The following is a 12,827-nucleotide window of genomic DNA, read 5'->3' as shown; positions in this document are numbered from 1 at the left end:
CCATCCACCTCATTTAAAATCTATAGCAACTGTGTGATGCTGTCATTATCAATATGGACCAAAATCTCTGAATGTTTTCAGCGTCTTGTTTAACCCACTACTAGCTGAGTATACCTAATAAAGTATCCAGTGATTGGATATAGGGAACCTTTCTAGAGGTAGAAAAAGTGGTGAAGCATATCTGTCTGATGTATGTGCATTTATGTAATTCTTTATTCATTTCCACAATTCATTACTGTTCATTTTTTGGACGATTCAGGGTTTGTGCGTCATTTGTTCATCTGCACAGTTAAGAACAGATTTGTGAGAACACACTGTTTGTGAATGAAGACCAATGTTTTTATTGACTGCTGGGGAATAAAATGAGCAGCTGAGCTGTTATGAAAACAGTTTTATTTTAATTATGTTGAATTATTTGTGGACAAAATACATGCATAAACTGTACTGTGGGAGCTCTAATGTGCAAGAGTATTCATATTCATCATCTCAGCTCAAAGGTTGTTTTTCTTTTCATTTAGTTTAATCTTGTGTCATTTGAGTAAAATATACACCTATGTACATTTCTACAACCTGAACCTTTAGAACACGTCAGTGTTTTAGAATGAGATCAGTTGTATCTGTCCAAGATTGTGCCAGAGAGAGTGAGGATATAAAAATAGCTTCATCCCATCATCTCTTTCTCACATCCTTGCAAAAACAAGATGAAGAGATGTTATTTAGGAACTGATTTTTTGCAAAATGAAAGACACACTTTCAAATCTCATTGTCTTTTTTATCCTCACACTGATGCTCGCACAGACTTAAAGGATCATTTGGGGGGGAAAAACATTTTAAAATGTAGATGCGTAACTACAAATCCAGAACATACAGTATGCAGATTACACCGCATATTTCTTACTGTATCTTATGTCTCTGGCACAGCTTTGTTCCTGGTGGATAACTTCCATGAGGTTTACCTGTGGCAGGGCTGGTGGCCTCAGGACAGCGAGAGGACTGGCTCTGCTCATATCCGCTGGGATGCAGACAGGAAGTGCGCGATGGAGACTGTGCTGCAGTACTGCAAACGTGAGGCAAACATCCAACTATTTATAATAGTTCTGAGGATTTTTTTTTCCAGAAACTTTAAAAGCAGAAAAGAAAAACATTAGGAAAAGGTTAATGTGTGATTTAATGAGAACCTTGTGCTGATTTTCTCCTGCAGAGAGGAATGAGAAGAAGCCTCAGAAGTCATACCTGATCCACGCCGGCCTGGAGCCGCTCACCTTCACCAACATGTTTCCCAGCTGGGAGCACAGAGAGGATGTGGCTGAGATTACAGAGAAAGTGAGCAAGACATATTGTTATCCTATACTTTTTCTCTTGGACTTCACTGCAATGGCTTTCCTTATTCATGTTCAAAGTAATTCATATTTAGTTTATACTCAGCCTTGCACCCCCTCAGGTCAGTTTCATGTCCGAAACAAGCTATTCTGACTCCCTTCATCCTTCTTTTAAAACATCTTTTTCCGTCCCAAATAAAAAAAAAAATAAAAAATTTAATAAAACTTCCTTTCTTCCTTTTTATATGCCCTCATCCAAAGTGGAAAATGTGATTAACATTTAGATTATGCTATATTTTTCCTTCCTCACTGATACAAAGCGGTTTCTCACAATTACTACAAAGGAGCCTGTGCATGCTCTGTTGTGGCTGCAGGAGGCGGAGGTGTGTAACCAGATCATCCTGGTGGAGGACGTGTTGGCCCGGCTCTGTCAGAACACCTTCCCTCTGGCTCAGCTGCAGGCCCGGCCGCTGCCAGAGGGAGTTGACCCACTCTGCCTGGAGCTCTACCTGTCTGACCAGGACTTTGAGGTCAGTAAAGTGAAGAAAAACTATGTTACTTTTGCTTTGAAGTTTTTGTTGGCAGCGTTTTAGTCAAAAAAAAAAATTCAGCATGTTTCTTTCCTTTTACCAGATTTTTTTTTATAACTTTTAAATCTGATTGCAATGACAGCTCAGTTGAAATCAGATTAGTCACATGACTTACCTGTGACCTAATTAAAGTAGAAGTGTAATATCTATAGTAGCAGCTTTTTGACACAGTGAGGCATTTTTTCTGAAGTGACATTTTCACTTGGTTATCTTTTATTGATGAGAAGGAAAATGTAGCTGATGACATTTTAACACTGTGGCAAACAGGAAAATGTTGCCTGACTGTACCTATAAAAAGCAAAAACTGTATCTGTTTGGTTTGTTCCCTGGAAGTTCCCTGGCCGTTTACAAGTGTGCATTTGCAATTTCACCATCAGCCTCAGACTTACATAGACAGCAGACAACTTCTTTGTCAATCTGTCCTGTCTTACAAGTTTTGAGTTTCGGTCTGTAACCTGGAGGCTAAACTGGAGGATCGTCCCCAGGATGAGAGTGGCAGTGCACAGTTCAGGTGTAAAGTCCTGAGGCCTCTGTTAGAGGACTTTCAGTGCAAAAAGCCTGAATGTGAGGCCACAGACAGACAATTGAAAGGAGCCACACCAGCAAAATCACCTGCTAATCTCTCCAGTTTTGCCTCTTTTTTGTCTTTGTCCTCTTCCATCATTTTGAGAAGCATACATTCAGATATACTTACAGAATGAAGCTTCCAGAAAGCAAAGACAAAACAGCAGCAACACTGGAAGTGCTGCAAAGATGCACAAACAGACAATTCTGAAATAGATCTCAGCCAATTTTATCTGGTGCATATTTTCTCTTTCTGTTTTTTTCATTGGCACAATCAGATCAAGGTGAAGCAAAAATAACCTCAGTGATTCACATCAGTGATTTGAGCAGTTATGTAGCAGGTACATCAACAAGTATAAATGGTGGAAAACCAGAACTGTACACAGTAACTAACCCTCAGTCATTAAAATCCATCTAACACCATCTAACTCTCACTTTACAGACCAGTTTGTAGGTGGATTCAGGTAAGAAGAGATGCTCGTGTGACTCATCCGCACTGACGGCCCGTCCTTCTCTCGAGCACGTCAGCGCTGTGTTTAAAAAAATCACTCCTGTCTCTTGAGTGTGGTGCTGGTCGAGGAGGAAAGGTTGTGCTTGGCTGCACGATTATGTCTGAAAAGATCATCCAGAAACACCATTACGCTGTTAGACAGTACTTTATAAAAGCTGCAATCACAAAGGACTTGGCACTTCAACTCCTTCACACAGGAGACAACAAATACAAAATGACACATGATCCAAAATTAGCTTCCATCTCTGCTGGGAGAAAAGATGAAAAGTTACAACTGACCACTTGAATCAGTCAGAGAATTCAGGATTTGATTGGTATATGCTGTAAGTGTGTACTTTTATACACTTCAGTTAATACCTCAGAGTTGAAGTTATAACTCTAATGTGCTTCTAAAGTCCTTCTTATTATAAATGACATAAAACATTCATAGTTTACAACTCCTTAAATATCCTACATACAGGACTTAAAAATTATTACATTATTTTCTTTTTCCTAAATGATCTTATGTAGGACGTGATTTATAGATAGGCTAAACTTTTCATGTTCATTCAGGGTGTGCCCATAATGGTAAATCCACTGTAGGCTACCTTTAACTCATATCTGCACATCTTAAAAATACAAAATTCTTAGACCAAGTGAGGTGCCATTTTTACAGCAGTGAAAACCCTAAAGATGATGATGACGATGACCTGTCAATAGCTTGACAAGGATGGTTAGTCATCGATGTTGAAGCTAGTGGCCGGAAAGAAATCTAAACTCTGCATTTAGTTTGCTTCAGACGGAGGAGAATGGGATTTCGTTTTAGAAAAAACGTGAGATTTTCATGTTATTTTAATATTAATAAACACATCTAGCAGGCGTTCTTAAACTCAGCCTGGATAGACGTATATTTTCATTGTATGTTTGGTCTCAAATTGTATATAAAGTAGTAAAAAGTATTAAAAGCCTTAAATATATATTCTCTGTACCTGTAAACACCCAGTATTGCTCAGAATCGCATCAGGCTTATTTGTCACTATTTACTAATATTGTATAGAAAAAAAACCATCAGGAAATTATGGATTTTATGTAATGTTATAATTAATAATAATTAGTTACATCCTAGTGAGTTAAGAGGTTGCTTATCTCATGATGTTTTCCTTGGTGGGAGCAGGTTTAGACTTTGAAATGATGTGTTTATGCTCTTGTGATAATTGACAGGTTTTATCTGCGCAGCTGCAGTTTATCTCTCCGACCACGCCGCACTCCTTCCACACTTTTCTCTTTGCACGCACGCACACAACTTCTACCTTTCCTCTCAGTGCAAATAAATGCTCTGTAGTGATTCACTGTTATCTGCACTGCAGTCTGACTCACTATCTGTCTGTGGAGCACAACATGGAGGCATGAAAAAACACCAACACTGGATGGAGTTGATTTGTTTCCCCACAGGGCACAAGATATCACGTCATGTTAGAGAATCAGTGAATTAGCAGATGTGATTGTACAAGAATATATTTGAAAATATTGTTTTCCTATTTATATTAAACTGAACTTTTCTGAAAATTGTGCGCTCTGAAACATCTCACTGTGAAAGTACCAAAAAATGTATAATCACTAAGCACCTACTCATCTGTTTATCCATGAAATGATCCAGTGCAAAGTGCAAAGGACAACATCCTGCAGATATGGCGCTGGAGCTTCACTCAATCAAACATGATTGATCAGGTGATTTGAGCACTTCTAAAGATGCTGATCTCCTGAATTTTTATTGCAAAGGTGAAGATAGATAGATAGCCAGCCAAAAAGGTGTTTGGTCTATCATCTGGACACAGGAAAGAGAACAAGGATACAGGAAACGGAGAAGAGTATTCCAAGGAAGAGGTTTGCAAAGAAGAAGTGGGATGTGAGGCTGAATAACAAGGAAGGAGAAAGGATTTGCATCCACAGAGACCGACGTAGGGCACATCGGACATCTGAAGAAGCTTTTATGCAAACATAAAGCTGTGGATGCTTAAAACAGCTTGATCTAATTAGGGTTGGGCAGATAGGCACAAAGGATAGAATTAGGAAGCAAAATCAGTGATCATGTGAATAAACTAACCTTCAGAGTAAAACAGGAAGTAGGAAAAAGGCATACCTACACAAGAAGACTGAAACTAAACATGATAAGAGACATTTAAATGTTTCCTGTCTTAGACTTTTATCAAATTATATTTTTTGGTGCTTTGACAGTCAGTGTTTCATCAAATGCACCTGCTAACAAAACTTAACACATTCAGAATGTGTTAGTATAAAACAAAGGCTGAATTTTTGTCACCGAACAACAATATTGATCATGTTGAACCATTATTAGTTAGAGTTAAATTGCCATCTCTCCTCTCTGAGGCTGTGCTTGGCATTCAGTGATGATCCTATCGCACTGCCTGTGTTCTCTTCTGAAACGTTTGTCTCTTTTTCTGACCCCAGAAAGCTTTGGAGGTGAAGAGAGAGGAATATGAACGTCTGCCAGGGTGGAAGCAAGTGAACTTAAAGAAGGCCAAAGGACTGTTTTAATCGTGTTTTTAATAGGAGTTGGTACGTGAAGAGGTACAAGAGAGGACAGTCGAGAGGGAGATGCGAGAAGAAGCCGCAGAGAGATGAACCTGCTTTTGATCTGATACGAGGAGAATGAGACTGGAGATGCACTCGCCTCGCTTATAGTGATGTTTTACTTCTCAACTTTGTCGTTACTTAACAAAATGAAATTCAAGCGGTATAACAAGCAGGTTAAAAAAAAAAGACACCTGGCTTTGTTGCATACATGGCTTTTATGTGTGTCATAGCACTAAAATCACCGCTTATGGACTCGTCAAAGAAAAAGACTTGGACGCTTGTTGTCAGAGTGCCATGCTGTGGTTGTGTATGTGTGCGACTGTATATAATGTTTGTGTGCAACGTTAATTTGTGTAAAACTGTGTGTAGGTGCGCCTGTGACTTTGTATCTATGTACAAACGAGTCCTGTCGTGTCAGATGTTGTAAGGAAAGTCGTCACTTCTTCTGTCCACACTGTCTGGATGCTGCCAGGCCTCATAGGTAACTCATATTGCTCAAAACTGCTGAAGTGACCCTGGTCTATTGGGCACCTGAGAGTTTCATTAGGAGAGAAACAGCAGCTTGAAGAATCTGATTGTATAGTGCCTTGCTTTTTGTGTACAGTTTATATACAGAAATTCTAGTCTGCATTTTTAAAGACTTTCTTTGTGATATAAGACATAGTGAATTAAATCACAATAATGCTCAACTCAGAAGTGGAGTCATTTGTGTCCTTGCTGCATACACTTTCATTTCATTGCATCATATCTCCAAAATACAGATGCTATCAGGAAAGAGTGAAGGGGGAAATTATAGCAACTGTTCCAAGTATTTTTACATAACTCAGTTTTTCCTTTTTCACTTTTTTTCACAATTTATTTTCTGGTGGTTGTAATGAACTACTGGACTCTGCCCTCTTCTTTTGATCTAACTTGAAGATTAAAATAAAAAAATTATTATAAAATGTTGTCCCAATTCCAAAGACGCTGTGATGCAGAGTAGAATATAAATAAGAACTGAATGCAATGATTCTATAGTTTTTTCACAGCACAGCACAAAAAACATCAAATGTTTGAACTTTGAGGGGGAAAAAATGTCAGTTTAAATTTCCTGGCAGCAACATGTCTCAGAACACTTGGGCCAGTGTAGCATCCCCACTTCTTTTGGAAACTGCTGTTAAATGTTTGGGAACAGACCCGTTGCTGTGCTTCTGGGAGAGGAATATTGTTGGGACAGTGTATTTTTTGTGTATTTTTTGTTTGATGGTGCAATAAGTCTTTTCAACCTGAAAGGTGAAAGGCCTGCAAGTGCACCTGAGCACATGCAGTGATTTTCATGACAGGATCAATCATGGAAATCAATGCATGTGCTGCTTGAGGCAGCCTCTCTGAATCTTTTGATGATATTAAGCACTGCAAATAATGAGATAAGCATAGAAAGGCCTTTTTTCAGAAACTGTAAGTTTAATGCAAGTTTATTTTGTGAAAAATCTAACTGATCCTATCAGGACAGCTGAAAAATCTTCTGCTGATAAAATAAATCGAAAAATTTTTTTTAGTTGCCCAATGTCCGAAGTCTCTGTGGATTAACTATCATTTCAAAATTATTTTTCTATTCTGAGTATCAACTTTTAATTGCAGTGGGGAGAACTTATAGATGTTTTTTCTAAGGTTTACTTTGAGATTTGTGTGTTGTGCTGAATAGTGTAAACTAAAGACAATTAAAATGTGGGGTATTATCTCAATATCCGGACATGGGTGTAAAAAATCTGTACTATCCCACACCTGGACGTTTGTTTACCCTAACGCACCTGCTTAGCCCGTGTCAGCCTTTTAGACGGTTTCAGCGCCCTCTGCCGGACATCATTTAGCATTACATTAGCTGGATTCAACAGTTTTACTACTGCAGTCACTCGGTAACATTGGTGCTTATTTACCAAAATATATTCCAGCAGAGAGCTGAACAGAACAGAGTCTGCGCAGACTTCGTCATGACGCGCATTGATCGGGAAGGGGTCTGGAGTCTGTGAGAGCGAACAACTTGCTTTAGATTAACCGGATTTAGTAAAACAGTAATTGAATCCATCCGCCTCGGTAAGTTTTGTTTTTAAGACAGAGAAGAAAATCTGAAGACATGCAGGCCACTCCCAGTTATGCGTCTGTGCTCAGATGTTTTGAAAGTGTATACAAAATACGCTTCTTCTTTTGCACAGCGAAAACCTTCGTCAGAGCTGGCGTGGAGATCTCTGCAGAAGTTTAGCACTATTTAAAGTATAGTTTATTTTCTGGAAGATTTACCCAGATTCTGCAGTATAGTTTCAGACTTAAACTAATTAAAAGTGCGATTTTTTTTTAAAGGGAGCAAGTTTCGACTTTACTGTTTTCCTGCAGAGGTTTGTTTTAGCTTTACTGCGTTTGCGTTACACCGCGCTTAAATTTTTTTGCGCTTCTACCCTAAATTTTTTTGGTAGTCTTTCTCCTTCGGTGAATTTTGACCTTTACTACAAGCATAATTTCACTAGACTGTAAATTTACTTTGACTATCACCTTGCTGAAGAAAGTCGACTATGATGGCGTTATATGGGAAATTGCGCTTCCCTCTTTTTGTTTCTTGTTTGTTTCAGTATTAAAATGCACGATACAATCTAATAGTGATCGATAATAGTGTTTTAAAAATATCAAAAATACATTTATGGAAGGTTGTTTCTTTTCTGTTTAACAATAATCACCAACGAAAAAGACGCACTACCACAAAACCTAGGGTAGAAGCGCAAAAATATTTAAACGACCTTTAGCCTAAAAAAACTTGGATCTGTCCGCCTGTGTGATTTATTTGAGAGGAGATTGGTTGTTGCATGGACATGATCCAAGGGCATGTCGGAGCACTGGGCGTAGGTTCAACACCTGTTTAACTGATTGTTAATACAAACATCTATTTAGCCATCCAGTGGCCTGCTGAGTTTAAATTGAGCATCAGAATGTAGAAGAGATTTTAATTTGCATTTGCAAAGAGGTCAAAGAACAATGCAGAGCGCAACAACCGTCTGCATGGCTTTTAACAGAAAATAATAATAGCAAACACAGAATCATTTATAGAAACAAGGTATATACCCGCCATGATTACAGAATACAATCAGACAAAGCAATCTGTACAGTCGAGTATATCTTGTAATAGAGGATTCTATAAAGACGTGATGCTATGGAGCCTTCCATTCAGCCATATCAAATTAAAACAGACAGAATCTTCCACCACAACATATTAAGGATATCCGCACTCTTTGACATCATCAGGATCCAAGAACAAACTGCCATCAGTGAGAAAACGATGCTTTAGAACAGCCACTCCCAAAGTCGAGAGTGCTGCAGCCCATTTAAAAAACAGAAAACCTAGCGGGGCCCACCCAATCTGAAATCCTCCCTCTAATTAAAATACAAAAGAAATTTACATGTTTCCTTGAAAACAAAACAAAACAAACAAACACAAACAACTCAGGCTGTTGGCTATAATTTGCTAATGTTACCCAATCATATGCATAATGTTAAGGCCAGTGTGTGACCCCGCCTGCCACAGGGATACAAATTTAAATACATGAGCAGAAAATTAAGGTCACAGTAATGAATAATATCACAAACTAACCACCTCGTACTACCAGTTCGAGTTCACTTTTTATATAAGTAAATTAACTTGTATGAACATGTAACTACACATACTTCCGAGTAATTCCAAACCGAATTTCTGTTAATACTGTGGTCCACCCGCAGTACCTTTACAGCCCACCAGAGGGCCCCAGCCCACACTTTGGGAATCCCTGCTTTAGAAAATTACTTTGGACGCTAGAATGTAGGGGAAAAAATGACCTTTCACATCCTGTAACTATGTGAAAGGTCATCAAAATGCACCTGTGAGAGTTTTCTCCAGTGACTGATCAGAGCAGGAAAAATACCCGGTGTATTATTGCTTGTTTCTTTTTCTCTGCATCATTGGCATTAAATTTATGAAGTTTTACTACTGAAAATTTTGATATATCCCAGTAGACAGCTGAAGTAAAATTAAATAGGTTGCTGTTTGTAACAAAGCTGAAATGTAGTTTTCAGCCTTTAAAATTTCATGTAGTTAAAAAGTTGTGAGGTTTAAAAAACGCTGGGACATTAAAAAGTGCCACATTTTGACCTAACACTGTATACTTTCTGGTCTGTAACTCCAGTAATCTACATAGTATGTAGCATTGCGTCCTCAAATATACTGAAGTTAAAAAAAAAAGATCTGATTCTGATGGTGTCGAGTGGGAAGCATTCCAAGAATGTTTCTTTTTTATTTTCCTTGCAATGACCCATTTGTCCAAATATTGAACATTCATGGAGTTCAGTCTTTGATCTTTCAGAAAAGATGTCCTCCCAAGTCAGGCTGAGGCTGCTGCCGAGCACCAGGTGTCTGTTTGATGAGCCCGTTCAGCTGAAAGTGGCCGGGCTGCGGTCAAGGCAGGTGGTCACAATCCGAGCCACATCGACCGACGAGAGAGAAGTGGTGTTCGGCTCTTCAGCCACTTACAGGGCAGATGATGGCGGAGAGGTCGACCTGAACCGAGACCCCTCACTCAACGGGAGCTACGTTGGAGTGCAGCCCATGGGTCTGCTGCAGTCACTGAAGGCAGACACTTTGCACAAGTACTTCTTCAAAAACAAAGCTCTGAACCCTCACGTGGTGAAGTTTTCTGTGCATGAGCAGGAGGCGGATGGCAGGATACTGGCAGAAGAGACAAACGAGAGGTTTTTGATGGGAGACGGGGTCAGTCGGGACCCAGTCAAAGAGGGGAACATACGAGGAGTCTTGTTTACACCCCCAGGTACTGTATGTGGTTTTCCACTTAGAAGTATTCACTATCATTACAGCGGGCCCCCCTTTTTTTTTTTAAACAGGTGGCGAAGGTATATTTTCTGCAAAGGGTACATCACTTTTCTTGATTCACTTTCAATTCAGTTTTATTTATATAGCGCCAAATCACAACAACAGTCACCTCAAAGTATTTATATTGTAAGGCAGACCCTACAATAATACATACAGAGAATAACCCAACAATCAAATGACCCCCTATGAACAAGAACTTTGGCGACAGTGGGAAGGAAAAACTGCCTTTTAACAGGAAGGAACCTCCAGCAGAACCAGGCTCAGGGAGGGGCGGGGCCACCTGGGGTGAGAGAAGGAAGACAGGATAGAAGACATGTTGTGGAAGAGAGACAGAGATTAATAACAGATGTCTTGAAAGATGTCTCAGTTCCTAAAATGCATCTGGAGGACAGAGGAGGGGGTGGCTTGTCATATTAGCTGTAATCATATTTGCACAGCTGTGTCCTTTGTAGAAGTACTTATTGTACTACTTTGTGAAGTTATTTAAAAGTATCCTTAAATATAAAAAAATAATGTCTTGAACACCTCTGAGATCATAAAATACAGCACTAATTGGGCTGTAATGAAACTATATGATGAAACTTACACCAAAATCATGATACATGAGTGAAAAACATTTTAATTCATATTTAAACTGGAAAACATAGATGAAGTGTTGAATATGGATCTTTTATTGTAGGGCTTTAGGTTAAAGTTGCACATTATGCATGATTATAACCTACTTACATGAAACTTTTGTTGTCTGTGTTCTAGGAGAAGGTCCGTTCCCTGCTGTGCTGGATCTGGGCACCTTCATGTCTGAGAAAAGAGCCTGTTTGCTGGCCAACAAAGGGTTTCTGGTCCTCACGATTGCAGTGTTCAGTGACAGACAAAATATGAAAGAGATACATCTGGACCCCTTTAAAGAAGCCGTGGATTTCTTACGCCACCACCCCAAGGTGGGCCCAGTGGGTGACATTTAAGCCAGCAGCGTAACATTACAAGAACCCATGTAACTGTGTGTTCAGACCGAATGTGAAGCAAAATTTTTTTTGGGGGGGGGATGATTGCATGCATAGTCTGTGAAATGCAGTGAACTGGTTAAAAATCAGTCAGGTTTGAAGAATTGCTTGGCAAAAAGTGAGATACTGCTTTAGGGAGTTCTAGTTATGTGTAGTTACGAGTTATGTGCCAGAACACCCATTTTTTCTTTAAACTGTTGCAGTTTAAATACCCAGCAGGTCACAACTTTTAATACTTTGGAATTGCCAGTTTCTGAGCTCTGTGTGTGTTTATCACCTTTAATCTGTGTGTTATTTCACAGGCGGGCAGTAAAGGAGTCGGCATAATATCAAGATCAAAGGGAACAGATATCGCGCTCTCTCTTGCTGCATTCGTGCCCGGTGTGGAGGCCTTAGTTTGGATCAATGGCACCAGTGCCAGTGTGGGCACTCCCCTCTACTACAAGAAACAGCAGATCCTCTCACCCTTAATGTTTGACTTCAGCAAGGTGATTACCACCAAGTCTGGAGCAAACCTTATCAAGTATGCTACTGAAGATCCCCTGGAAGAGAAGAACAAAGGAAGCCTCGTACCCATTGAACGAGCCAAGAGCCAGTTCCTCTTTGTGGCTGCAGAGGATGACCTCAACTGGGACAGCAAGGCCTACATGGACGAGATGGTGGAGAGACTGAAGCGTCATGGGAAGGAGAACTTTGAGACTGTTTTTTATCCTGGAGCTGGACATTTGCTGGAGCCACCCTATGGACCCTTCTGTTCCTCTGCTTTACATGGGATGCTTAGCTTCTCAGTGGTGTGGGGAGGGGAGCCCAGGGCCCACGCAGCAGCAGAGATTCACCTGTGGAAGAAGATCCAGGAGTTCTTTAGAACTCACCTGAGTTGTGATGCTACACAGGCTAAAGCCAATTTATAAACAGGATTTGAAAGATAGAACAAAAAACAACAACTATTGAATATATTATTTTATTTGCTTGTGAATATTTTCCGTTCTGTCTTTGAATGCATTTCATGTTAGATTTTAATATCAGAATACTTTAATAATTCCTCAGGGAATTGTGTGGGTTACAGTTACTCCAGGACAACAGTAAATGTCCTGTATTTGTATAGCGCTTTTCTAGTCCCTAAGGACCCCAAAGCGCTTTATACATCCAGTCATTCGCCCATTCACACACACATTCACACACTGGTGATGGCAAGCTACATTGTAGCCACAGCCACCCTGGGGTGCACTGACAGAGGCAGTAACTTCTTCCTCACCTCATCAAGCTCTTCTGACTGCTGCTGAGCTCCAAAGCTTATTACCTGCTTGGAATTTGTGTTGACTGAATACATAAATTCATAAATCAAGTTTAATACAATGGCAGCAAAGATTAAAAGAAAGATTT

At 39.7% G+C, this 12,827-nt stretch overlaps 2 protein-coding genes across 2 annotated transcripts in view; both read left to right on the top strand.

Annotated features, from left to right (window-relative positions):
• Positions 1–6,254, top strand: part of svilb (supervillin b) — a 41,311-nt gene extending 35,057 nt beyond the window's left edge. The window contains exons 34-37 of the mRNA XM_013909770.1: positions 922–1,065; positions 1,202–1,323; positions 1,694–1,849; positions 5,433–6,254. Of these exons, the coding sequence (XP_013765224.1) occupies positions 922–1,065; positions 1,202–1,323; positions 1,694–1,849; positions 5,433–5,519 (509 nt within the window). The 3' untranslated portion in view covers positions 5,520–6,254. The remainder of the gene's footprint in view (positions 1–921; positions 1,066–1,201; positions 1,324–1,693; positions 1,850–5,432) is intronic.
• Positions 6,255–7,490: 1,236 nt separating this feature from the next.
• LOC102201505 (acyl-coenzyme A thioesterase 1-like) lies at positions 7,491–12,583 on the top strand. The gene is made up of 4 exons (XM_005728926.2): positions 7,491–7,631; positions 9,920–10,381; positions 11,197–11,381; positions 11,747–12,583. Exons 2-4 carry the CDS (start codon positions 9,925–9,927, stop codon positions 12,353–12,355), a joined length of 1,251 nt encoding a protein of 416 aa, XP_005728983.1. The 5' UTR covers positions 7,491–7,631; positions 9,920–9,924; the 3' UTR covers positions 12,356–12,583.
• Positions 12,584–12,827: the final 244 nt, after the last annotated feature.

Source organism: Pundamilia nyererei, unplaced genomic scaffold (assembly GCF_000239375.1).
Source record: "Pundamilia nyererei isolate P.nyererei 1_Seehausen unplaced genomic scaffold, PunNye1.0 scaffold00031, whole genome shotgun sequence".
Lineage (NCBI taxonomy): Eukaryota > Metazoa > Chordata > Actinopteri > Cichliformes > Cichlidae > Pundamilia > Pundamilia nyererei.
This window is presented reverse-complemented; position numbering and strand designations above follow the sequence as displayed.

Coding starts and splice junctions, on each gene's coding strand:
- LOC102201505 (XM_005728926.2), top strand. CDS start 9,925: ATGTCCTCCCAAGTCAGGCTGAGGCTGCTGCCGAGCACCAGGTGTCTG. Junction 10,382..11,196: donor AGTCTTGTTTACACCCCCAG/GTACTGTATGTG, acceptor TCTGTGTTCTAG/GAGAAGGTCCGTTCCCTGCT. Junction 11,382..11,746: donor TCTTACGCCACCACCCCAAG/GTGGGCCCAGTG, acceptor GTTATTTCACAG/GCGGGCAGTAAAGGAGTCGG.